Below are 26,825 nucleotides of genomic sequence, written 5' to 3' on the forward strand. Positions count from 1 at the left end.
TCACTTAAGCATGGACTTAAGATACCTTCTAATTCCTCGTTTGTATTATTATTAAAAAAATGATGGAAGGTCGATTCAATTGAGCCTGGACTTAAGACATACTAATTCTTCGTTTGTATTATTAGTAAAAGAATTGATGATGTTATATCATTAGTAAAAAGATTGATGAAGGTCGATTCAATTGAGCCTGGATTTAAGATACCTACTAATTCCTCATGGGTATTAACAGTAAAATATGGATGGAACAGAACATATATTGAAAAGAATATCCAGAACATTTCAACATGGTATGCTAAACAAAGGAAATTGAATAATTGCAGCAAAAAGTACAAAAGTATTTTATTTGCAAGTTGTAACTAATACTACACGGTAAATATGCAAACCAATTTGTTCAAATTAAAATAAACTTTGACATTACAAACCTATGTATACTAAATAGACTAACAACATTCATTTTCTATGCAATAATATATATTACATTTCAGTTAAAGTATTCATAACAAGTACAAGGGTCGTTCAATAAGTATAGAAAATCCAAGATAAAGCGCTGGTAGTATCATATCAGGTATGGTATCACTAGACTCCACCTCATTTTAATACTTGACTGAAGCAGCAAACTTTAGTTTATTAAAAATAATGGGAAAAGGTGAGTTTTTAGTGGCGATTAAACATTTATATTTAATTGGCTTAATACCAAAGGAGGTCAAAACTGATTTGAACGAAGTTCACATATTTGCTCTTGTGTTTGCAACAATTATGTAAATTAGTTTAAACATGGTAGTACAACCACAAAGATAAACAACACTCCGGTTGTTCCGTGGGAGTGAGTGACCTTTGAAATGAGTGACAAAGATTCGGTTTGAGTGATTGACAGGTCAAAGTGTCCACAGGTGTTCCACAAGGTGGCGTGATCAATTTTACACGAGGAATTGGCTTAGAAATAAATCTTGGAACATGGGTTCTGCGCTTGTTTTCAAAGGAGAATAAACAATCGTGTACAGACACACTTTACATTGATTATTTTGATAAAGAAAAACACAATACCTGGAGAGTATTATACGACATTATTGAACGGGTTAAGCGCAGAAGTAAAAAAAAAGTCCTCAAAGAAAGTCATCTATCAAATAAAAATAAGCCTACATCGAATACCATCCAACATCATACTTTTTGGATGAAACATTTAAACAGATGTGTATAGAACTTAAAAAGATTATGTTAAAAAACAAAATATGTAACAAAAATAATTTTTTTTAGAGCTCTACCTTTTTGAAGGATTTATTGAACGACCCTTGTACACTGTACAAATGACTTTTGGCATTTAAATAAAACGGTTTCAATTTCAGAAGTGACAAACATAATATAAAACTTATTTGTTGTATAAAAATAATTAGACTTTTTTTAAAGAATAAGAGTACTACGTGAAAGTCTACAGCAAGTAATGTAAAAATAAAGAAATAAACTGAATTTTAAATTATTGACAGAAAATATAAATTTAAAAGAGCACCTAGACATTAAAATAAAATAATTTTGAATTTAAACATTTCCTTATATTAAAACACAAATATATTTATGAAGGCTTATTACCAGCTTAACAGTTAGTCAGAACTAGGTTCATGCAACATCAGACCTTGTAACAGATATAACAGCTGATATTAAGAGGATTTCATACTAAAATACTGCATTAAAAACAATGTTTTTTTGTGGTTCTATAGTATTTAAAGAAAAAACAACATTAGACGTTATAAGGAGTATAAAAAAATGCATTATTAAAAGGCAGATTAGTTCTTTTGTTTAATGTTTACAAAGCACAAAAAAATGCCTAATCATGTAAGTGAGCATTTACAGACTACAAAAACATAGTATGGATTCTTTCTTCTGTGGAACCTCACAACTAGTGTAATATTTCAAAATCATCCACTATTTGAGTTTTTCTTTTAAAGTAATATCAAAATATTGTTCTTTGTATAACTGCATCAATAAAACTATTTACAACAAATACGTAACATTTAACTTATAACTACAAAAATATTTACAAAAAACATTTGGCAAAACCCAAAAAGTCACAACATAAACCAAATTTTCTATAAGAACTCAAATATATAAAAACACGCTTTTCACCTTCTGTAGTGTAAACAATGTTAAGCTTGACTTTTTATAATTTATAAGAAATTCAAAGGAAAGCTCAGTATGGAATCCCCTTAAGAGAACATTTGTTTATATATAACATTCCCATAAAGAAAACTCCCTATATCCAGCTTGATACATAGGAGACTATACAAGGTAGGACTTAGAGTCAAACTTAATTAATCATTTTCAGGTACATTAACTGCCAAATACATATCAACAAGATACAGTTGCTGTCACACAACTTGTGAATATTTTATGAGACAGGCCCCTGGGTCCCAACTGCCACCAAGTTCCCTCGAGGTAGACATTGCAGGCTGAGCATCGTCGAACAGTTTGTAGTATACTTGGCTGGGTTCTCCGTAGTTTCACTGAAACACACAAGGTGGCGTCATGTACTCTCATGTAAGGTTGCTCCTACTTCTACCTCCTCAGTTACACAGAGAGCAAGTAATAATTAAAACTAACAAGTAACATCCAAGTATTTAGTACACAGTAAATATACATATGACCTTGAAAGTATTTCTGAAATCATTGACAAGATAGGAGTGACCAAACAGCCTCATTATTGGAGGTATTTTTTTCAACAAAGCTCTAGAAAAATGCACACATTGACTCTTTCTACCTGATAAGAATGTGGTTATTCTAGCTTTACCCCCATCAGGTTAGGTGTACAAAATGACTTAATGGTCCTAACTTTGCCTTTCATAGTAAAATGTTTGATCAATCTCCCTGAGGTGAGAATTCCTTAACATCTTAAGATGTAATAACATGTATAATAGTCATTCTCGTAGTCCACGAATGAGAAAGATAGTCATGCCATGGCCAGTGCAGATTGTTCAAGGTTAAAAAGATTCCCTTACTTCACTCACACTCTAAAATAAACGAATTAATTATAAAAACCGTAATTCAACGAAACACACAGTGCTAATAAATTGCGGTCAGATACAAGCTAATATTTCGATGTAAACATGTGCTCTCAATATAGTACCAAAGTTGTAAACCAGGCTACGACACCTGTCAAGAAGCTCTTCTGTCATCGTAGTACTGAAAATAGCCACCAGAGAGCCTCTGTAGACAATAAGAAATAACCAATAACCAGCTGTTTGTCAAAAACGTTTTAACACGAGAGTAGCTGTAAGGGCACGACGGGTTAGAACATGTAAACACAAGACTAGTGCTCGAGGTGTTCAGCTCGTTGAATTGCTCAGCAATTAAGGAGTTTTTATATATATTTATATATTAATGTACATGAAAATTATAGAATGAGGTAGTTGTTTGGAATTGCTATCAAGTTTTCCCTTGCCAGAACCAACAACGTGACTGTTTGTTGGGTTCCTGGTCATGAGGGGATCCCTGGGATTGAAAGAGCTGATGATGCCCTGGCCAACCTGGACTCAGCGTCAATTATGACAGACCCTCAACTGTTCTGCGGTGTTCCAAGGTGTGAATCCTTTGAGGCTGTCTTGAAATGGGTTCGTGCGGAACATGAGAGAAGGTGGAGGTTGCATCCGGCCATGAGAATGAGCAGAATGGTATTACAGTCGCCTTCCTCCAGAGTGGCGTCTGACCTTCTCTCACTAAGTAGATCAATGTCTTCTACGGTTATAGGTCTGATCACGGAACAAGGTCACCTGAGGAAGCATCTTCACAGAGTCGGCATCCTTCAGAAGGATCCGCTCTGTAGAATGTGTGATGAGCAGGATGAAACTGCCGAACACTTGCTCTTTGATTGTCCTTCAATAGCAAGGCAGCAGTATGCCATCTTTGGTAGTTTGGACAAGGGTGGTGAATTTCCCAGGAGGACCTGATAGGTTGTTTTCGGCGGTTTGTAGAACTGGTGAAATCATAGACTGGTCGGCCTCATGGTGTGCTTCCGGGGTGTGCAAAAGGCCCTTGAGGCTTAAGTGCATGGCAGTAGGCCGCCCCATAGAAGAAGAAGAAGAAGTAGCACCATATACAGCCAATAGAACCCGCCAAAACAATCTCATAATGTAAATAAAATATGACAAGTACACCAGGGCCCATATTTCGTTTGGAAAGGATTGCAAAAGTTATTGTAAATAGCATTCTTTAAGAAACAATAAAAATCCTTTTTCACTTGGATGTTTCTTAATGTACTGGTCGGTTAGAAGTACAATAACAGCCTATGAAGTCAATAGCAGACGGTAGTGTGCTACCTGGTAGGGGGCTTGAAGTGAAGTGCAGAGTTCCACACGAACACGGTGCCGTCCAGTGATGCTGAGGACAGAGTGCTGCTGTCTTTACTCCAGTCGAGGGCTGTGATTGGTGCAGAGTGACCCTTCAACTCTGCCAGCACTCCTCCTGTGGCCAGATCCCACACCCTCACTCTGCGGTCGTCTCCTGCAAATCCACAAGTAGGCACTGATTAAAGTGGAGACGTTACTACGAAAATATGACATGTCAATGTCCACACTTCATTGGGAGTGAATAGCATTTACTATAATCTATAAAACGTGGACATGATATTTGGTTCATCATACTTAATAAAATATTACTTCAGTTAAAAAGAAAAAGAGTATTGTTAAGTACTGACCACCAGAAGCAAGATGTTGGCCATTAGGACTGAAGGCAAGGGCGAGCACGCTGCCGGAGTTGCCGTACACTCGCACCAGGCTGCCATCTGTGACGGACCACAGGCGGATGGACCGGTCCGCTGAGCCAGTTGCCAGGTAACTGCTGTTGGGATGGAATTGTACGCACTAGAACAAAACAATTTCATGACGTTTTTATATTTTTTAAACCCCTTGACGGCTTTCTTGTACCTAAAATTATATTGTTTTACTTAATTTTGTTGTTGTTTTTTACAAAGATTGATCTTTGATATGATATTTTTTATGCAAAATAAGTTAGTTGCCTATTTCCACATACACTCTTTATACAATACTAGCAGTTACTTGCAGCTTCCCACAAAATTTAGTGTTGAAAAATTGGGATACTATGGGCTTATTTATGGCCATTGTAATTTAGTCCGTTCTTAATATTTTCTTGTGCCATAGTTGATTTTGCCTTGTTTCCCTAATTAAGAAAGTATATATATATATATATATATATATATATATATATATATATACATACAGATAAGCAAGTCTGAAAAGCCTACTTCTGTCAAAGACAACTAAGATGTATTTTATAACAGTCTTTAAATTTATAGCAAAAGTTAACTTTGTCTTTGCATTACAGTACTGTCCAAGCACAGCATATTTAATATCTGCAAAAACATACATTTAAAAGTACATTTTCCCTGAAACATAATTTTCTTAAACTCTGTGATCAACAGCGATTCCAGGAAAAATTTAAATAACAAGAAATAAAATAAGATTTAGGAATAGGCCTATATGTTAACCAGCAACCGTAAATGGCCATGTAAAATTCCAGTACAATCGGTCCAGTAGTTTTTACGTGATTGAGTAACGCGCACATACACAGAGACACCATTAGATTTTTATATCATAATATAGATAAGAGTATTATGTAAGTAAATTATTTTTTACAAGGGTGAGTGTTTATATAGGCACGGCATAAAGTTAGTTTTGGTAATTTTTTTGAATATTTTTATACTTATATGCATACTACAGAAACACCAAAAAACGAGGATACCTTGAAAGTGAGAAGACTACTGTACATTGTACTTACATTGACATCCTGGCAGTGACCAGCAAAGATGCGCAGAGGATAGGTGCGATCCAGGTTCCACAGTCGAGCTGTACAGTCTTGTGAACCTGTTGCTATGTAGACCCCCAGTGAACTGACAGCCACTGACCAGACTGGGTAGTTGTGACCTCTGTCAGGCACAACAGTCAGTGGGAATTGGAACAAGAAACAATAATAACAGGAACAGGAACAATAACTGCTAGACAACTTATCATGCATGGTTTGTGGGACAAACTACTTAGTAGTAAATAACCAAAAGACTGAGAAAATACTGATTACTTTAAATAGGAATTATAAAGTTAGTAAACCTGTAAAACTATTAGGGGTATACCTTGACAGCAGATTGAGTTGGGAACATCACATAGATCAATTGTGTAAAATATTGTCTAGAGTAGTCAATAAATTTAAACATTGTATAACATTGTACAACATAATATTTTTTGTAAACGCATAAACAAAACTGAGCAAAACAAACAATTGATAAAACTATAATGGAATTTTGTATATTGCTTTTTTAAGTTTCATTATGGACCTCACCAATAAGTCATGTTGACTTGGTGGGGCCATGATTCTATAAAATCATGTGTTAAAAATAAATAATAGTCCAGTCGTATTACCTGATTGAAAAAATAAATGTTTTCTTACAGCAAACTAATGGCACAATTTAGTCAAATACATCATAAATAAATAAAAAAAACCATTCCGAACCAAAATCGTCTATTTAGGGGGTATAGGAGGGGTGGTTTTTTAGGGGTGAAAATGGTTTTTTTTACATTTCTGAGTAAACAATGCATCCTATTGAAAAAATTCAAATGTAAAGTTGTTGGAAATAAAAAAAATCTACAACTTATGTAGTAATCATTTTTGCTCTAATCTCAAAAAATTTCCCAAAAAAATTCAAAAAAACCGTTTTTTTTGGTTTTTAATTTTTTTCTTTTACAAAAATGGTTTGATTGAGCTGAAAAGTTTGATCAAATATACTTTGTGCTATTCTAAAAATACTGTATTTTTTTCATTAAAAATATTTAGCCGTTATAATAAAATTTCACTTTAAAAAATATTTTTATAATTTTCAATCACCATTTTGAAACATTTTTTTTAATCAAAAAAGGTTCTCTGACGGCTCATTATTTTCGTTTTTTTGTCTATTTTGAAGAAATGAAATAAAAAATATGTATTTTAATTGAAAAAACTGCAGAAAAATTGAAAATAAACAAAATATTGACATTTTTCATTATACATTGTATTATTTTACGTGGAAAAATTGTTATTATTTATTTTAAATTATAATTTTTTTTTATACCAGTGCTATTTGTAAGCATTAGGCAAAATAATAATGAATCATGCATATTTAACAATTTACGTGGACATTTTTAAATAAATCAAAAAACAGAATTCGAGTCTTAGTAATTTTTTTTTTTTATTTATATTTTTCATCATATATTTTTTATTTCTTTAAAATATTTTTTACAATTCTTATTGAAAATTGAATCAAGAAACCATTATTTCTTTCCAAAAGTTTTTTTTTTTTAATATTTATGTTTTTTTTCAGTGAACTTAAAAATATAAATATATTTTTTTTCATATTCTACGTCATCTGATCGTGATTCATACCATATTCTACTCAATTTTTTCCCTGTTTTTTTTTAAATGTAATGATTGTATCTCCTTTCATTGAAGGAAACACAAGATCGTTATCAAAACTATCACTCATTAAAAAAAAAATGTATTAATGTTGGGATATCACCATCAAAATCTTCTTTAATTTCGTTTAAGGGAAAATTAGCACTCGGATGAATTTTTTAAAGTAATACACGCAGTAACTTATGAAATCTTTAGAATCTACACTCGATGTATGTCTACAAGATGTTGAGCTTGTCCCGTCATAAAAAGATGACATGCACCTATTATGATAATAAAGCTTGAACTTCATCTGATTCTTTGAGAAAATTCAGTCTAACTAACAGACTTTTATTAAATGATTCTGAAACATCTCTCCCCTTTAAAGTTGATAACATTTTTCATTAGTCTCAACCTTCTGCATGCCGTGAAATGCTCTATTTTGGTTACAAGGTTCTTCACAAAAAACACAATGATGCTCAAAATCACATGCTTCTTTCATAATCTTCTTCCCAATAGATTTTTTTTCTTGTTCGTTCTTTGGAAGCTGTAACAATTGATCGAGGTCTATTGTATGCCGATCGACAACCATCATGAATGGTGTGCTTCAGTCAATTTCTGAAAATGTTTTGTACCGCTGAATCATTGCTTTGTTTACTTGACGAAATAAGAGTATCTATCCCTCGACTTTTTATTTTTCACCAAATCTCCATCGCGGCTTTTACAAATTATACAAGAAGGTACCTTTTCCACCATTTACATGAATATATAAAATGCAGAAAGCACGATACAATTAGTATACTGAAAATACGTAAAAAAATTACTAGATAAATAGCATGCGTAAAATTGTATGCACAGAGACAAAGATTTATGATCTGTATTATTTTTAATAATTTTTATTGAATAATTTGTATAAAATTTTGTTTCGCAAAAGTTTTACTTACGATTTGTATTTTATATGGACAAAAATCTTGTAAATTGCTAATCACGAGGCTTATTTCACGACTCTACTCCAATATAACTTGACTGACGACAAAGCAGCTGCTTATTGAATGCTTAGAAACATACTGAGATCCGTATAATAGAAGAATAGAATTGACCCCGCGCTTTTACTTCAAGGACACTATTATATACCTGTACTATATATACCTGTAATCCAACTTTCACATTCAACAATGTTTTCTAAACTTTTCAAAATATTCGAAAATTCTTCAACAATAAAAAAAATTATAATTTAAATAAATAATAAACAATTTTTTCCACGTAAATAATACAATGTATAATGAAAAATATCAATATTTTCTTTATTTTTCAATTTTTCTGCAGTTTTTTCAATTAAACTACATATTTTTTATTTCATTTCTTCAAAATAGACAAAAAAACGAAAATAATGAGCCGTCAGAGAACCTTTTTTGATTAAAAAAAATGTTTCAAAATGGTGATTGAAAATTATAAAAATATTTTTTTAAAAGTGAAATTTTATTATAACGGCTAAATATTTCTTAATGAAAAAATACAGAATTTTTTAGAATAGCACAAAGTATAATTTGATCAAACTTTCAGCTCAATCAAACCATTTTTGTAAAATAAAAAAAAATAAAAAACCAAAAAACTGTTTTTGAATTTTTTTTGGAAATTTTTGAGATTAGGGCAAACATGATTACTAAATAAGTTGTAGATTTTTTTTATTTCCAACAACTTTTACATTTGACTTTTTTAAATAGGATGCATTGTTTACTCACAAATTGCAAAAAAACCATTTTCACACCTAAAAACCACCCCTCCTATACCCCCTAATAGACGATTTTGGTTCGGATGGTTTTTTTTATTTATTTATGATGTATTTGACTAAATTGTGCCATTAGTTTGCTGTAAAAACATATTTATTTATTTGACCATTTTTAACTGCTATTTCTCATAAACTATGGATATGCTTCTAGCCTCCTATTATGCATTTTTTGATTGACACTAAAGTTATGGTATAACTCTATGGGGGAAAGTGCTGGTTAAAAGTTAATATAATTTATTGTGTGGATGAATTCTTAAATTGTGATACCACAACATTAATTTTTTAAATTTTGTCTCCCAATGTATTTATTTATTTATTTAGTTTTTATATTGATGAGTTTTAAAATTGTATCCATGTTAAATATGTAAATAGTTATTTCATTATTTTTTTTTTTTAATTTATATAGATCTGTTGGTTGTTTGATTATTGTTGTTTTTAATTATATAGATCTTCTTTACTGGTAGGCTGGATTGAGTAGGTAGAATCAGATTTTTTTTAATTTTTAGTTTAGAATATTTTACTAACTTGACAAAGTCTATTGCACTGTTGAATGTGTTTAAAGACCAATAAAGAATTTGAATCTTGTGTCCTTAGAACTTTCAAATCTGGAGTTAATTTTTTCCCAAACAGAAATAATTAATGCCAGATATAGTTTGGTTTTTGACAAAATTAATCAGAACTTTTTTATAAACATACATATTCGGTAACATATAAAGCAAATTATATAGAACACAAATATAGTACTGGATATCCTAAAGTACTCATCAATAGAAAGACTTCATCCACTATACAGACAACTCAAAACCTTTAAGACTAGAGCTTTGTTAGTGTGTGTGTCTCCATGTAGGCTAAGCTTGTAGAACCTACAGTGAGCAAATTTCCTCCTGTAAACTGGAGATTTGTCACATGTAGTCTCTCTGCAAATTATGAATAGTTTTATTTATCCACTTCACTTCTAAGCACCGTGATATATGCTCCATTACACATAACTTTTCATTAGCTCTTTTTGTCATTATCTATTTTTTTTTGTTCAGTTCGAAAATCCGGACATTTTAAAAATCCGGACTAGGTCAGGTCCCAACTGATCATTGGTAAAGTTTACTGACTTATGGAAAAGATAGTTCAATCAATCAATAAATACTTTATTCAAGTAAAAATGCACACTGTACATTGAATAGGGTCAAAATAACATTAATTAGTTTAACATAATTTATGCTTAGTAATTAACAGTTTACAATTAATTGTTCAAAGCATTATAGACTACTACTATTTTACCAATAAAGCTTATTTATCCAAACATATATACATAAATATACATACATATACATACACATATACATATACGCACACACACACACACACATATACATGTATACACACACAAAAAATCCATTATTAAAATATAAATCAATTATCCTGAAAAGAACTCATCAAGTGAATATAAAGGAAGTTTTAACAAATGTTCTTTTAATTTCCTTTTGAATTTGCCAAGATCTGGTTCTAATCTCAGATCCCTTGGCAAATTAAATAAGAATTTTGTTCCCATGAATGTAGTTTTCTTTTCAAAAAAGTTTAATGTAGTAGTTGAGAGAAGAGTTCTGGTAAAAACTCCACGTTTTAGTAAAAATTTTAAAGTAAATGAGATTTATTTAGCATTTTGATTTGCTGCCAATTTATGAGGGCTATCCAGAAAGTAGATTACTTTTTGATACAAGCAAAAAACCAGTACAAGAAAAAATTTTGTTAATACATTTGAAAGTGACTCTAAAGTACTATTTTGATATCACTAAATTACTTACTCTGTGTGAAATTGAAAGAATTTTAGATTGAAAAATTGTGTTATAGTGTAAGAGAATATTCAACCCATTGTCTCTACAAATTAAAATTAAAATATTTTTACTCTCAGGTACGGAATTAATTTTTAATTATGCAATGTAAATCATTGTGTGGGTGCTTAAGAGTCAATTAAAAAACATTAAACAACGATATAATGTGTGAATTGTATTTTACTATCACATAATTTAACCCTTTTAGGACGACAACAATTTTGGGTATTTTTTAGGTACGCATTGTTTGAAGTGACCATATTTCATAGTGGATATACCGAAGAAGACGACAGTGAAATTGGGCAAAATGTAGTAGTTTGATAAATATATTATAAGTCCATTATTATAAATTGTGCTTACACCATTTTTTATCCACATGTACATAATTAAATTGTCTACAATATGGTAGCATTTATTACTATTTACAATAACCAAAAAAATAAAGTAAAATTTTAGAATTTCTATTTTTATTTTTTAGTTTGGCTTCAGTTTACTAAGATAAAAAAAATATTTTTAGTGTGTGAACTAATATTACTATGTTTATTACATAGTTATCAGTTTAAATACCAAATTTTATTAACATTGGTTGTGAAATAATTGTTTTACAACAACAAAAACTTACATTACAACAAAGTAACCTAATATTTTTTGGCGGGGATGGTGTGGGGTTAATAAAATCTTCAGAGTCATAAAATATATCTTCAAGCTGGAAGTCAGGGTCTTCGTCCGTGTCGTCTACAAAATCAGAACTACAATGTTCAGATGCTCTTTCTGAGTATTGTAACTCACGGTCCAGTTCACTGCTGTGATCAGCTAAATTAAATTGATCCATGTTCACAAAAGAAGTTGAACAAAACATATTTCACTATAAATCTATAAACACTAAGTTTATAAATGATCTGATACAATCAACTATAGTCAACGCGACCGCACTGACTGACTGAATGTAAACAAACTAGACAGAATTGGCGCGCTCCGCCGACTGGACTAGCACTAGAATAGGCGCTCATGTGCAGCTATTCTAAAAATAGACATATGTTGTATTGTTTGGCCAAGATAAGTTCTGAAATACTCCATTTCCTGTCACAGGATGTGCCTCTACAAGGAAAACTAATTTTGTTCATCGTATTTTCGATATTACGTGAGTATTATGCAAATGTAAACCGGCGGGCACATAAAAGTCCGCTCGTCTTCTTCGGTAAAACTAATGCGGACTATTAATAGTCCGCTCGTCCTAAAAGGGTTAAGTATTTAGTTGCCTAGCAATAATTGGATTTATACCAGATCTACTACAAAAATATAAAATTATATGGATCATTAGCTTGCCTTGGCCACTCTCAAGTTTGAAAATTAGGTCTTGTCACATAGTTTTCTTAAATTTCTTCATCAAAATTTCACCATCAAAGTTATCATCATTCACTTTATTTTTACTTTTATTGAGTAAAGGTTCTCCAGAAAAGAACATCATTTTAGCGTGATGTCATTTCAGATGGCAACTAATCAAAACAAACAATCAACAGATAACACAAGAGTGAGTTGACCAGCTTCAAAATTGAACATGTTATATTTTAACAAACCATTGATATAATAGAACAGACAAAGGCCAAAATAATCAAATCGGGAATATTTTCTTTTACCCCAAAATTATGAACTTAGCGTGACAGGCAGCATCCGTCATCAGTTAATAATGTTAATGCTAACTGATGACAGGCGATATACGTCATTGGTACCCAATGGTATATTAAATGATAAAAAAATTATAACTATGCTAGTAGTTCTAGTTCTGGCTGATGTTAGTTTTAACTATACGGGATATTAGTATTTTATATTCTGACAACACCAGTTTGTGTTACATTGTTTGTAAACCTGATGAACGTTTTAGAATAAATATCTTAGATCTTTATAGTTAAATTGCGTGCAGTTATTATTTATTGAGTTTCTAAATAACTAATGCACCAATTGGTTGAAATAATCTAAACATAATAGACAAATCACCTGTAAATAGCAGCCGGTGAATAGTCCGCCATCCTCCAGGCTCTCATGGTGGTGTCGTGAGAAACAGACAGCAGGACCTCAGCATCGTACAAGAACTCAATCCCTGTGACAGGTCCACAGTGTCCTCGAAGATTGCTGTACCTCTGTTCTCTGCAATTTATTTATTAAAATTCATAGAAAAGTCCATTTCAAAATGCGTTATCTGATTTATAAAATAAAACTTTTTAACTTAAACATGTCCAATTTTCTAGTATCTGCCAATTTTCTACTCGTTGAAAATAACTGTTCTCTTCGAAAGAAAAAAATAATGTGAGAAAGAGAAAACACACATGGTGATGCTGATTTCCAAATAAAAGAACATCTAGTTTTATTAAAATTAGCATTTTGCATCCTATAAAAGTAGTAGGAGCATAAGCTAAATATAAATAACGTAACTAAGGATATTCTATTTTTACCTTTGATTTTATAAAGACTAGATATGTTGGAGAAAAGAGGAAACAAAAACAATATTATTAATTTAGTTAACAATAAAAACAGTCAACTTCCCTTATTGTCTAGGAGGGGGGTTAACCTGTTATCAACATCACTGGTGAACCAATCAGTCAAAAATGTAATACCACAAAAAAATATACAAGGAAGTACTTGGTAATAACAAATTTAGATTTTTAAAAAGAAGTCTAGCTGTTACTGTATTAAAATTCTAAACTCTGTTCCTTCATCAATCAACTTAGTTCAAGATTACGATCTTCATTGGCCATTAATAACAATCTCAGTTACAATAGGCTTCATCATGAAAAATCATTTGACATAAAAACTAATTTATGTATAGTTGTCATTGTCAATACAAATTTTTTTATTCCAATACTGTTTAAACAGAAGACTTGAATTATATACCTGGCTTATAAGGAACTAGCCAATAAAATATCTGATACAGTTAATCCTATCACACAATTCTCCAATTAACCCTCCATCGGGCGCTAAACGGAGTTTTCCTCCGTGTATTTTTTATTATTAAAAATAGTACTATTTTTCTGATGTTGGCAGTCGTGTCCCGCAGTGTACTTCACGAGCATCTTTCGGGGAAGCGAAACAATAGCCTCCCGCTTATCTTTGTCAAAATCTGTCAGTATGAGGTCTACTTCCGTGCGAGACTGGACGATTCCTCCGTGAGCGCCCGATGTCGTGTTTGTAGTCCTTGGACGAAATCTCCGTGAGCACCTTATAGTGTTTAGTTTTTATGGAGTAATAATCCGTGTGCGCCTAAATGTGTGACCTGTGATGGTTTCTTTTTAAGTTTTACAATATATTTTATTTGAATTTTGTGAAATGGAGAATGAAGACGAGAGACTTGTCAGTACAGTACCCGTGTGCTAGGGAACATTTCAGTACTGTTTATGGAGTGAACATTGTCGTTATAAGAACCAGAAGGAAAATGTTTTGAACCTTTGTATAGTGTTTAAATTTTTAGTAAAGAATACATTTTGATTTTAGAATAATAATTGACATTACAATAATTGTAGAATATCTCAAGAATTGAAGTAAGTTGTTTTTGTAAGAAGGTAAAAACTAAGTTAATTTCCATATATTATTACAGAAGGTTAAACATTTTTACAATTAATTGCATTATTCCTTAAAATAAATCATGTTGTTACTATACAATAACATTTTTTTAAATTTCGAAATTCTTATTTGGAAAATTCATTACATAAGAGAGTAATTTTTATTTAAATTCTAAAAATGAATATATTACATTGTAAATAAGTCAGTATGAATATTTAAACAAATAAAAACAGTTTAAACGACTATAATATCCATTATTCACTAACCTGGAGGAAACCTCCGTGAGCGCCTGATGGTGTTTCTAATTTTAAGCGCCCGATGGAGGGTTAATCATTGATTTTGAAAGGCCTCGCAAAGAATAAAAAGTAATATCGGAAAACTGTCTGATTATTATTTATTAGCTGTATCAAATTTAAAATTTTCCAACTGCTCCAAGAATCTTCAATAAAATAATAATAATTTGACATTTTCTCTTTAAGCATTTATGTTTGTTTTTCAGAAGTATTTGTTATAGTGAACAGTATTCAAAACTAGTAAGATATTAGAAATGTTTTTTTTAATTTTTTTATTTCAGGTAGTTTTTTTACTTAGTTGTAAGCAGTGGCATAACTAAGACTTGGTTTGTGAGAGGATGAGTTTGAGTACACCACACCAGGTGTTAGGGAATAATTTTGAATAAATATAAATAAATTAGACTGGCTTAATTCAATATAACATTTACACTACTGTATTTTAAGCAGTTGCATTGCTGTTATAATTTTTAAATACTAGCTGTTTCCCGTGGCATCACACGCTTTTTGTAAGCTTTGTCTGTTATTGAGCATTTCTGGTTCAAGTGAATTATATTGCCAACGCCGATGTATAGTTTGTCTTGTTGCCAAAATCAAGAAAACCTGTCAAAAGTGTATGTTTATAACCATTGTACATGTACATGTGCTTTATTATAAAGTGGTCTAACACTTAATCTTTTAAGTTCAACCAGAATTTGATTTTAAATACAAATAATCACAAATACAAATATAATTTTAAATATATTCATCAAAACGCCTTAGCACCTTCAAATAGTGTTTGGCTATTTAATATATGTAAGTGTCTTGTAATTGCAGTTTATAATGTGAAGGTGCTTTGATAACTTTTATATTTTGCAGCACTGCCTGGTGGTGAGTTACATGAATGGGCATAGCATATAAACCTTCTACGTAGAAAAATATATTTACATACAAATTTTCATAATGATCGGTCAAATAGTTTGTGTGTCTATAAAGGACATAGAGACAAACAAAACATTCATTTATATAGATTTTAGGGCTTTTAGAGGGGCGGGGGTTCTATTCCCCTCATTACGCCACTGGTTGTATATGTACAGACACGTGATTATTTGAGCCTCAGTGTAAAATGAGCTAATCAGTAGATGACAAAATATAAAAAGAGCTCTTGAACATCTTGTGCCATAAAGAATTTTCAAAATATTAATTGATCCTTAATTCAGAACTTTGCAAGCCTTTCCTTAAAAATCATGGATGTCTTTTACAAATAATGAACTACTGTACATTTTTATAGGGAAACATGAACAACAATTTGATAGTAATGTAGGAAGCAGTATAGTTTTATTGGAAAAACATGTTTTTATTTGATTAATATTTAAAAGTCTGCCTTATTGGGCAGTTTTTCTACTACTAAAATAGGCTTTTTCCATAAATTTCAGATAATTGTGTCCTTAGTGTAATTATTTTAATTTTTGAGGTGGCAAAAAGAATTATTTTTTAAATTTAAATGAGAAACCTAACTAAAATGAATTTTCAGTACAATTAATTTGGTCTGATTAGATTAGAACACCAAGATTTACCATTTCCAGTTAACCAATAGCACATCATCACTTGGTCGAAACTGGATTTTCAGGTGAAAAATGTTTGAAAGGATGAGAAAACATTGTAAGATGCGCTAAAAAAAATTCTGGATATATTATTTCTTATGCAACCTTGTTGCAAAAAGGATAAGTTTGTATGCATAATAACGTACTGTGAAAAATGTCCAGGAAATACTTCAAAGAACACCTCAAATACATAACGAACTACAAAATCCTGATTCTGTAATCTTTGTTTGGTTTCCTTATATTATAATGCTACTTTTTGTATAAACTTGCAATAAAAATAATGTACTAAACAAGTAATGAAACATAGGCTACTCTGAATTATTAACCTCGTTACTTCTTTCACCGTTTTATTTGAATAGAGCACGAAAATGAGTACAAGTGAAATTAAGAAAAAAAATTATTTATACAACAAAAGCTCTAACAAATCACAGATTTTGATAAATGTGAGCCATGTCTATAGGACGAATAACATTCACACTTCTAGCAGCTGATTCAGCATACTAAAGAAAATCTTATTGAAATAAAACTATATTATGTAGATTTGCTGTATGATGGATGTATTATATAATTATGTAGTTCAACAAAATGGTGTATAAGTGTAGTACTAAAATAGGACCATCTTTATCTCAATACCTAGTTCCAGCTCCGCCATTACTGCCTTACATACAGTATCACCATCACTGATGCAGGGGCTTCCTGACACACCGATTGGTACTAAAGCTTATTTATTATACCTCTCATAAGAATTTAGAGTGAGAAGAGAACTAACGGTATTGTAAGGGTCTGAAGAGGTGTGTTGGTGGCCAGATTGACAGTGGAGTAGTGGCCAGCCGCTGGACCGATCTTGGACTCTGACAGAGACCAGAGCTTGAGTTGTGATGACGAGTACCCAGACGCCATCAGCTTACCTGAGCGCGACACCTTCGCACAGCACACGCTGTAACAGTGTATTGTAGTCATTATTATTTTCATGCTCACAACACGCTATACAGTAGTTTTTTGTATTGATTATTATTTTCATGCACAAAAATTGAAAATTTGTCACAACTAAATTAAACCACGTCAAACTGTCAACCGTTTGAGTGCCAAGAGCCGAAGTAATCCAGAGAAGTGCTGAATGCTCTCTACTGCTTACGAAAGATGGCAGTGCAATCAAACATTTTTTAGTATGCGTTTCTTTCAAATCATTGTTCCTTAAAGAAGTTTTCAAGGTAAGCTTGCTGATTTTCCTATCCATTTAACGATAACCATAAACAGAGTTTTCAATTGAGAAAATAATTCTGAAAGAAAAAAGCTCCTTTGAACAATGATATTCACAATGATATAAAACAAAAACTCTTAACAGGGAAATATGACAAACAAAAGGTAATTTTTTGTTTCTTAAAAACGGTGATCAGAAATTTCAACACTGGTATTCCTAGTATAAAATAATAACAGTTACTTATATAATAATAATAATAAAATCTTTATTTCTTGTTTAAATTTTTACAATCATTAACAAAGTCAATTCAGCATAATGCCAAGTCAATAACAAAATATACTAATAATGATAACAATAATCATTACTATAAAATATTATAATACACATAAAATAAATATTAATATACACGCACACATATCAACACTAATTGATTCATGTGATAAAATTTAATTTATTATAGACTAATTAAAAATTTATATTGGTTAAACAAAAGAATTAATATGAATTTCTTTAGGATTTTCCAGGAGCCAATTAATACATTCAAGACAACGAGTTATTTTTCAAACTTTTTTATTTGCCATTTAATTTTTTTATAATGATGCCAAAAAACCGTAACTGCTTTTTTATGTTAAACATCTAAGTATAACAAGAAATGTATGTAGGCTTTGCAATAGCGCACAAAATCATTATTTAAATATGTTTAATAAATTTCTATCCATGTACCCCAAGAAAAAAGTGACATGTTTCACTCCCCTTGCCTGACAGCTGTTTTGTTTTTTGTTATGTACCTAACAAAATTAATTTAAGCAATTGTGCGCCTGATGGGGTACACAATAGTCTAAGATATTTATTTAAGCATGGGAACAAATTTAACAATCCACCAAAACAAGCAAATAATAATAATAAACGCAATAAGGAAATGCATTGCAACGTGTACCCCATCGGACGCACGACTCGCTTTACGAAAGCCCAGTGTGTACCCAATCGGGTATATGACGGAAGCTGTGAAAGATCGTTTGTACCTGATAAGGTACATGTTGTCGTGAGTGTGTTAAAAAAATTTTTCTTAAAAGTAATGTAGGGATGCTTCCTCATTAAAGGTTCTAAGTGATTATATCATTTAAATGATAAGATAGTATGACTATGAGTGTTTTAGTAAAAAAATATCAATGATATCTGAAAATATCTGTAACATTTAAATCTTTCATTATCTACAATGGGGTTGCAACTAATAAATAACTAAGAACGGACAACAATATTCAAGATAATACCTTTCAGAATTATTCAAGGAGTACAGCAACAGAGGCGGAGGTGGAGTGGGACTTGCTCGGACCTGTCTGATCATCTCTTGTAAATGACGCATTTCCTTATCGTCATGTGTTTGTTGATACAGGGACTCTAGGTAGTCTGCTGTCTGAAACCATTTCATTGTACTAAATGTGTTGTTTACTTCTCGTTATTACTCAAAAATATGTCTAAATTCATTTGAATTATCTGAAATAATGCTAGGTAGATTTTTTATACACGAGGTAAGCACTTGTATTCACTGAAGGTTATCAACTAGATAGCCAAGACCGATAAACTCAAAGTTCTCACACTTCTCCTTTATTTCATTTTGGGGAAATGGACAAAGTTGTAACAGTGACTAAAAAGTTCACTTTTATTTCCTAGAAAGGTGTCCCGAGTTCCATCCTTCCATCTTTATCCATCAAAAACTAAACAGAATCTATCCATACTTTTAATTCACACTGTATATAATAATAGAAAACCAACCAAATTGTTCAAGCTCTATCTAAATACATTTTAAATTACGGTTTACTGTCATTACAATTTAAACTTACTTCGTCTACATAATCCTCCAGCACATAATCTTCGCTCTCAAAAACACTGTCACTGGATAACACTTCAATATCAAACCACGTTTGAAGAACCTATGACAAATAAGACAGTTTATTATAATCCAATCACATTTAATGTTGTAATATTTAAATTATAAATGGTCTTTAGACTTCGTCTAAAAATATGATTTTCAAAGTAGCAGTGGAGGGAAGAGGGGCCAACAAAGATGAGAGATGGGAAGATAGTATAAGGGGGACTGATAAACAGGCTGAGTAATGGAGGAATATTTAAAAGTTGCTGATAATCATGATGTCAAGCTTTAATTAAGTTATAATAAATTGAATTTACATTAAATTTTGGAAGCAGGGAAAACATTTTCAACCATTCCACATATTTAATAATTCTTAACAAAAGTAACTTTATTTTTAATAAAAAATTTCAAATAGGGTAAATATTCCAACAAAAAACTAAATATTTCAAATGGGTTCACTTTCTGACCTATATTTACCTCTACATCACTTTTTCTTATGCATAAAATAATTGCCAATCATGCATACGTTCCACAGTTATATTATCACAGTAATTTTCTAATGCTAGTTTTCTAATGCTGTTGACAAAGACATAGACAATATTTTACTGCCATAAAACATGAGATGCAATAGGCTGAATTACGTAAGAACTTTAAATCTAACTTATATCACAATGAACAACAGCTTGTAAGGCTAAAGGGCTGCACATAAACAAAGTAAATGTTATTACTTTGTACAACAGGTCAGTTTTTAAACAAAGTTTTCTGAACAGGAAATTTTTGTGTGTATATCTTTGTTTTTAGCAAATTCGTCTAAGAATAGTACAAAATCTGTGTTCCGTGTAGTGCGAAAAAGAATTCTACACTTTGGTGTTTCATTCTTCATTTTTTTTATTTTTTATTTATTGAAATAAAATTAATTAGTTTAAAAACAACCCTCTCATTATAAACAAAATTAAAAACAAACAGATATTACAATCTAAAAATGTTTTATAATCAGCATAAATATTTCATAAACATGAAATCTATATTGAGTTTAAAAGTAAACATGTGATTTAAGTTAAAGTGTGTACATTGGCGCTGTCATTAAAAAACAAATACACTAATTTCATCCATTATTCAATTCCCACAAAGTCACAATGATGGATTTCAACTTGTTTGTATTTTTTTGTCAACAAAAATTCAATCACTGAAAAGACTCCACAAGTGGGGAAATTTTTCATTACAGAACTCATTTGAACTGGTCACAGAGAGAAAATTAGGAGGGATATAGACCATCCCCTATCACAGCTAGATACATACTGAGCAAAGGAATCATTTTACCCCCAAGATGCGGCTCAAGCCCCTTCCACTACTGAGCTAGTCCCAAAAAACACATGTTACTCTCTGGACAACCCTTTTACTATGCCATAACAAATTAAGTCAATATTTTAGATTTTAATTCAAATGTAATATAACATAAATAAAATGAAATGACTTAAGTTTAGTTCAGCAGTAAAAATTGGATCAGACAGTATGTCAGTGATAAGTACACAATGTTGGTATTTATGTGTTTTCTACAGATCAGATCTGTAGGTAATCCACATGGTATTTTATTGGATATGGTAGGGTTGAAACAAAATGCAACACCACAATCTAATGGCAATCGATACAAAGATACATTACCTGAAGCAATATAACATGACTTTGAGTTGCTAGATACTTTTGCAGTGCAGCCATTGTTGATGAACTGATCTTTAATTCGTATTTACATGACCTGTTAGTACAAACAAAATATACATTTGTGAAGAGTAAAGTAACTGTTATTAAAACATTTTAAAACTAATTTGTATAAACGAAAACTATAACAGGGTTGCTACAGGAGTCCAATAATGAAATTCCCTGACTTTTCCCTGATTTCCAGACCAAATTTTTCATTTTTCCCTGACTTTTTTCGACGCAATCCCCAGGGTTTTTGGCAATTAATGGGTGGAAAAAAAGCGGTGTTGAGGCTAACAGGGTGGCAAATATAAAAAAGCAAAAAAAGCCTGCTTCATGCGCCGCGTCATCTGCAGGCTTGGACTCGGCGCGGCAGCAGTAAGTTTATTTGTGTAAAGGGATTTTATATTTTCCCCTGACCAACGTCAAAATTCCCTGACTTGAGACCGGATTCCCTGACTTTTCCCTGATTTCCAGTCCTGTTTTTTTTCCCTGACTTTTCCCTGATTTCCCTGACCTGTAGCATCCCTGTATAATCAAAGCCTACTTTTCAGTGGTGTAAAGCTATCCATCGTTTATAAGATCCGTCCGGCTATTCTTATACCATTTTATAAGGATTATTTATGCAAGCACCAATCCATAAACAAATTGCGGAGAAAGTGGTAAAAACCTACAGGTTGACTTTTTTTACTTTTCTATGAATCAAACCTATGATTTTTTAGGGACAACCTTATCACTTGGTTATGGAGAAGGAAATTTAAATGCTATCTACTTATTTTGTTGGTCTGAAACCCATTTCATTTGTTAACACATTAACTGCGGAATTGTTGCCTTTAGGCTGAAATAATTGTACAGTGATAAAACTAAGCTTGTATGCCTGCGAGTCCGTTTGAATTTTGAGATCTATTTCTGAAACACTTTGATGTCACAAGACCGCTGATGGGTATTAGAAGAATGTATACCCTTTCAACTTATATAGGTCATATACATTCAATGTAAACACGTGATGTAGGACATGCACTGCCCACATCAGGGTCACCTTCATTTCTGTACTGCTCAGAATCGTCTGTGTCAACATCGTCAACCAATTACCACACGGGATCGGCTACAAAATACTTATCAACTTTTCCAAAATAACCTATAATAACTGTCTATGAAAATTTAAGAGGGGCAGAACAATCCATTTTAATAAATAATAAACTTTAAACTCACTGAACAGCGCATAAAACCAACAGATTACAAGAACACTTCACAAGAATAGCGGGTAGCCCACACAGCACCGTGGGAATGGTGAACCAATACTCATGCAAAATAGCTTTAGGCTCAGAGCAACATGTGATAAAATCAATATCTTTGTTTTCACAATAATCAAAGAATATCCTAGTGCTGATGGCAAGTTTTACCTCGAGTTTAATATATTTGAAATTTATTGTATCTATATAAAGTATTTAGAATATTCTCATCATACCTACAGAAGCAGTTATGGCAAGTAAAGGTTTAAAACTTATTTATCACACTTCTGCAATAATCCTAATTGGATTACTTAAGTTAAGGGAAATGCCCCATTATAAGGTTCACTTTTAACCCTTTCCATCCCAGACATTTTTTTTAATTTGTTCCAAAAATCCCAAGTATTTTTACTAATGACATACCCAAAAATCCGAGGCTTTTTTAGTTAATTTTGTCGCGTTTTACTAGAAAACCCATAAAAAATTTATTTATGAAGCAAATTTATTAGTTTAAGTATTATTAGCTTCCTAAATAATATGTTACATATACTATAAAATAAAATATAAAAGGACATGCAAATATTTACAATAACTTTTTTTTAATAATATGTATTTACCAAAAAATATTTTGAGGATTTTTTTACTTTGTTGCGTTGTGGATGGGCATAAAAAAAATTATTTAACCAACATTGATAACACTTGACAAAACCACATTTAACAGTCTTAAAAAAAATCCATACTTTACACTGATATGTTGAGAAATAAAAAAGTTCTGGCTTTTTTTAAAATCACTGTAGTTCGGAGTTTTCCCCAGTTATAACAACAATATGGCATATCATGTTCCATTTCTACATAACATATAGTTCTAACCAAATATATTGAATTTCAATAGGCAAACAATGAACTATTTCAAAGTTTTAACTAAAAAAACTCCTAATCCTAACATTATTTTGTTAAACTAAAAATTACCATCCAATGAGGATCGGCATCTGAATCATCCACGATATCAGAAGAACTACCACGATATCAAACAAGTCGTCAATCTCATCAAAAATACAATTACTAATTGTATTATCACTAATTGATGACCTACGTTTCATTTCAATTCCTTTCACCACACAAAAACAATCAATTCACTAACGAAACACGAATAACCTCTAAACAACAAGCTGGAATTAAACCCACACAAATACAGCTGACAAAAGTCAACACTGTTGATGACGCAACACAAAGAGAAAGAAGTAAATAAGTTGTTGTGCAATAATAAAACATTATAGCGTAATAAATCGATGTTTTTATAACAGTATATGTTATTCCGAACATTTATATATAATTTAAATAAATATTCCGAGTTAATAAATATTTAAAAAAAATTGTTTCCTTAACGTCCGGAAAACCGGACGCTGGGATTTTTGCTGTGTTTTTCGAACGTCCGGTAAACAGGACGCTGGGATTTTTGGAACATATTACGAACATCCGGAAAACCGGACGCTGGGACGGAAAGGGTTAAAGAGAATACACTATATCAACATGTTTTTATAACAATTTTACAAAGAAACAAGAAATTTTAATTAAAAAGTGTATATGTTGCTTTCATCAAGTAGACAATTAACTCCTGTTAAGGCATTGGTATTGAAACCAAGTTTTTGAATTACTATCGAAGTCAGTCAAAAATATGTTTTTAACCTTTATCTCTTTTAAAATTAAACCAGTTGTAGAAAATATTGTAGTAAATTTAAACACATTAATTTTTAAAAAATCAAACATTTTTCAAGGTTTTACAGTCATTTTTCAAAATGTATGAGTAGTAAAACATATAAAATATGCCTATAAACATTTTTTATATACCTCGTTAGTTTTATGCATTAAAATAAAGGCAATCAAAATGAGAAATTTGTGTGATGGTACAAAATGACAATTTCCAAGCAAAAAAAATCTATTCTAAATTCAGAATTACCTAAAAGCTTTGATAAGTGGTTTGCTGTCAATGTCCTGGGTGGTGAATACCAAGGACAATTCTTCAATGATGTCTCTGTGATTTTCATGACCCAAAAATAACTCTTGGTGACGTTTGAGAAACTTGGACGTTGCCTGTCTGTCTAAACCTCCGCGTAATATTTCCAGGTACAAGTGACAGAGTAAGGGGAACAACATGGCATGCAACTCGTGGCGACACTTTCCTTCTGGAAGTTCCAAGATCCATGACTTTAATCTGTAACATTTAATACATTAATAACCGACAAGCTGAAGCTTTAGTTCTCAGCTAACTGATTCTCTTCTGAGAACTAATACTAAACATACTTGCAGTTCATAAAAATAAACGACAAACTTAAAAATCATCGGAAATAATGTTCTCTGATACAGATGTACAGGAAAAATGTATAAATAGGCCTTCAGATTCAAGATACTGTCACATATGTAAGTAATTATAATATCACAATGTCTATCTGTGATTCATAAAATTTCAATTCAATGTTGTATACATGATGGCTATTCTGAGAATGTCACAGTTTTGGTGCTTTACGCAACATGGGATCAGTGATTTTATCCAATGCTGTCCGAACTGAGGCACAAAATTGGATCTTTAAGTCTGAAAAATATACGTCATAACTGCATGCCACAAAACTAGTACACTATCAGGATAACCAGATCCATACAAAATTTTGTAATTGCCTTCGACTAAAAAAATGGCTCAGTTGAGTATGGTGTAGAAATTACAGAAGATTAACTGACAAAGTTATTTATTAGGTGTATATTAATTATTATAAAAATTGCACTTACTTGGTAAACTGTTGTTCAGCTAAGGCAATGTCGTTACTTATTGTGCTAAATATTATTGAGTTTAGTCTAGAAACATCTTTGTCCACTGTTGCTGCAACTGTCATCTGCTTACATGTTTGACTTAAAACCAAATCTGATTTCCTGAAGTGATCTGTTTCCTGCATGAAAAAATAAACAAATATAACTCAATGTCTAGTATATATATATTTCAAGTTTTAGGTGTTGTTGGAAAAGATTCCTTTAATTAAATTAATAAGAATTAATAGTATTTGTAAAATGAATACTATCCTGGATCACTCCATTGAATCAGACCAGCGTCTTCTAAAGTACACCAATGATGTATTTGCCGTAGGTGCATATCTATCAAGCCATGTATCGGGAATGCCATAAGCAATGTCCCATGCCCATCAACAAACCCATTTTTTATTGTTTATAACATGTAATTAATTATATCTATTAATTTGAACCATGTGACTAATTTAGTATTTCGTATACATTGATATCAATTGGTAGTTCTCTTACTTGATATATAAAGTATCGATGATTGTAATAAATGGTATAAAAACCAGGTCCACTTATCGTACTCTGTCCTTATGAATATCTATAAGTCAAATGTTGTATTCGATAGTATCAATATTTCTAACTGATAATTATGATTTAATTGTGTTGGGTGTCTGGTATTAGGCTATACTGCCCTTAAATTTGCAAGCCCACCTTTTGAATTTAATTACTTGTGAAAGATTAACAATATAAAGCCTAATCTATCTTCAAATTCTCTACTCCGACAACAGCCTAAGATACTATTTGAATTCATTTTTCTAAACAAAATAAATTAAGCTAAGAGAAAACAATGCACCTAAACTGACCATGTAAATTTGTAATAGACCAAAAATGTATCTGAATTTTTCAAATGATGTATTAAATTTTAAATACATACTAAATTTTGAAATACATAACTGAGGAAATAGACTAGTAGTCTAATATAAATAATTTTAAACATTTGACATAACAGTTTACTATATACCTGTGCAGTATTGGAGCAATTCGGGATTAATTAGACCGATTATTATTATTAATTAGACTTTATATAAGTTATTAAAAGTAAATATAAAGCTAACCTATCAAATTAAATTACCATATAATGTCTGCGCCGCAAGTATGAATTGACTGCACTTTTTACCATATCACTTCCTGAGCGTTTTTTGAAATCATTATCACAAACATTAACTACAGTACAATTCATTTTTAATTATCGAAATTTGTCCTTCAACATAACAACAACCACGGCCTGGTCAAGTTACCTAACAACGGTCACTGCTGCTTTACTTCTAAGCTTCTAAGCTCTGGCCTCTGCTACGTTAGTGTATTTTTATTTTTGAAGTAAACAAACCATGGAGATGAGAGAAAGGCAACATAAAAATTAGCAGTGTTTTTTTTTTTCTTTTTCTTTTGCCACCTTTTTGTGGCGGCCTGGATTAAAAATCCATGAGGCCCCGATGTTCACTTTTGTGGTTGTCCGTCGTTTGTAGGTAGTTCTTACAAGAACTTTAAAAAATTTTACATCAGTCTTCGGTTTGGTAATCTGAG

General features: G+C 31.5%; 1 protein-coding gene across 2 annotated transcripts; it reads right to left on the minus strand.

Annotated features, from left to right (window-relative positions):
• Positions 1-322: 322 nt before the first annotated feature.
• Positions 323-26,567, minus strand: LOC124363161 (TAF5-like RNA polymerase II p300/CBP-associated factor-associated factor 65 kDa subunit 5L). 2 transcript variants are annotated; one of them, XM_046818303.1, is made up of 12 exons: positions 26,374-26,567; positions 25,239-25,396; positions 24,415-24,669; positions 21,196-21,286; positions 19,505-19,594; positions 18,935-19,077; positions 17,232-17,399; positions 13,030-13,179; positions 5,782-5,929; positions 4,682-4,847; positions 4,305-4,488; positions 323-2,495 (listed from the first exon to the last, which is right to left on the minus strand). In XM_046818303.1, the coding sequence occupies exons 1-12, from the start codon at positions 26,479-26,481 to the stop codon at positions 2,381-2,383; spliced, it is 1,776 nt and encodes a 591-aa protein (XP_046674259.1). In that variant the 5' UTR covers positions 26,482-26,567; the 3' UTR covers positions 323-2,380. The 2 variants fall into 2 exon arrangements, with proteins under 2 accessions (XP_046674259.1, XP_046674260.1); XM_046818304.1 differs by having other exon boundaries at positions 26,357-26,567.
• Between the last annotated feature and the right edge of the window lie 258 nt (positions 26,568-26,825).

This window comes from Homalodisca vitripennis, chromosome 5 (genome assembly GCF_021130785.1).
Source record: "Homalodisca vitripennis isolate AUS2020 chromosome 5, UT_GWSS_2.1, whole genome shotgun sequence".
Classification (NCBI taxonomy): Eukaryota; Metazoa; Arthropoda; class Insecta; order Hemiptera; family Cicadellidae; genus Homalodisca; species Homalodisca vitripennis.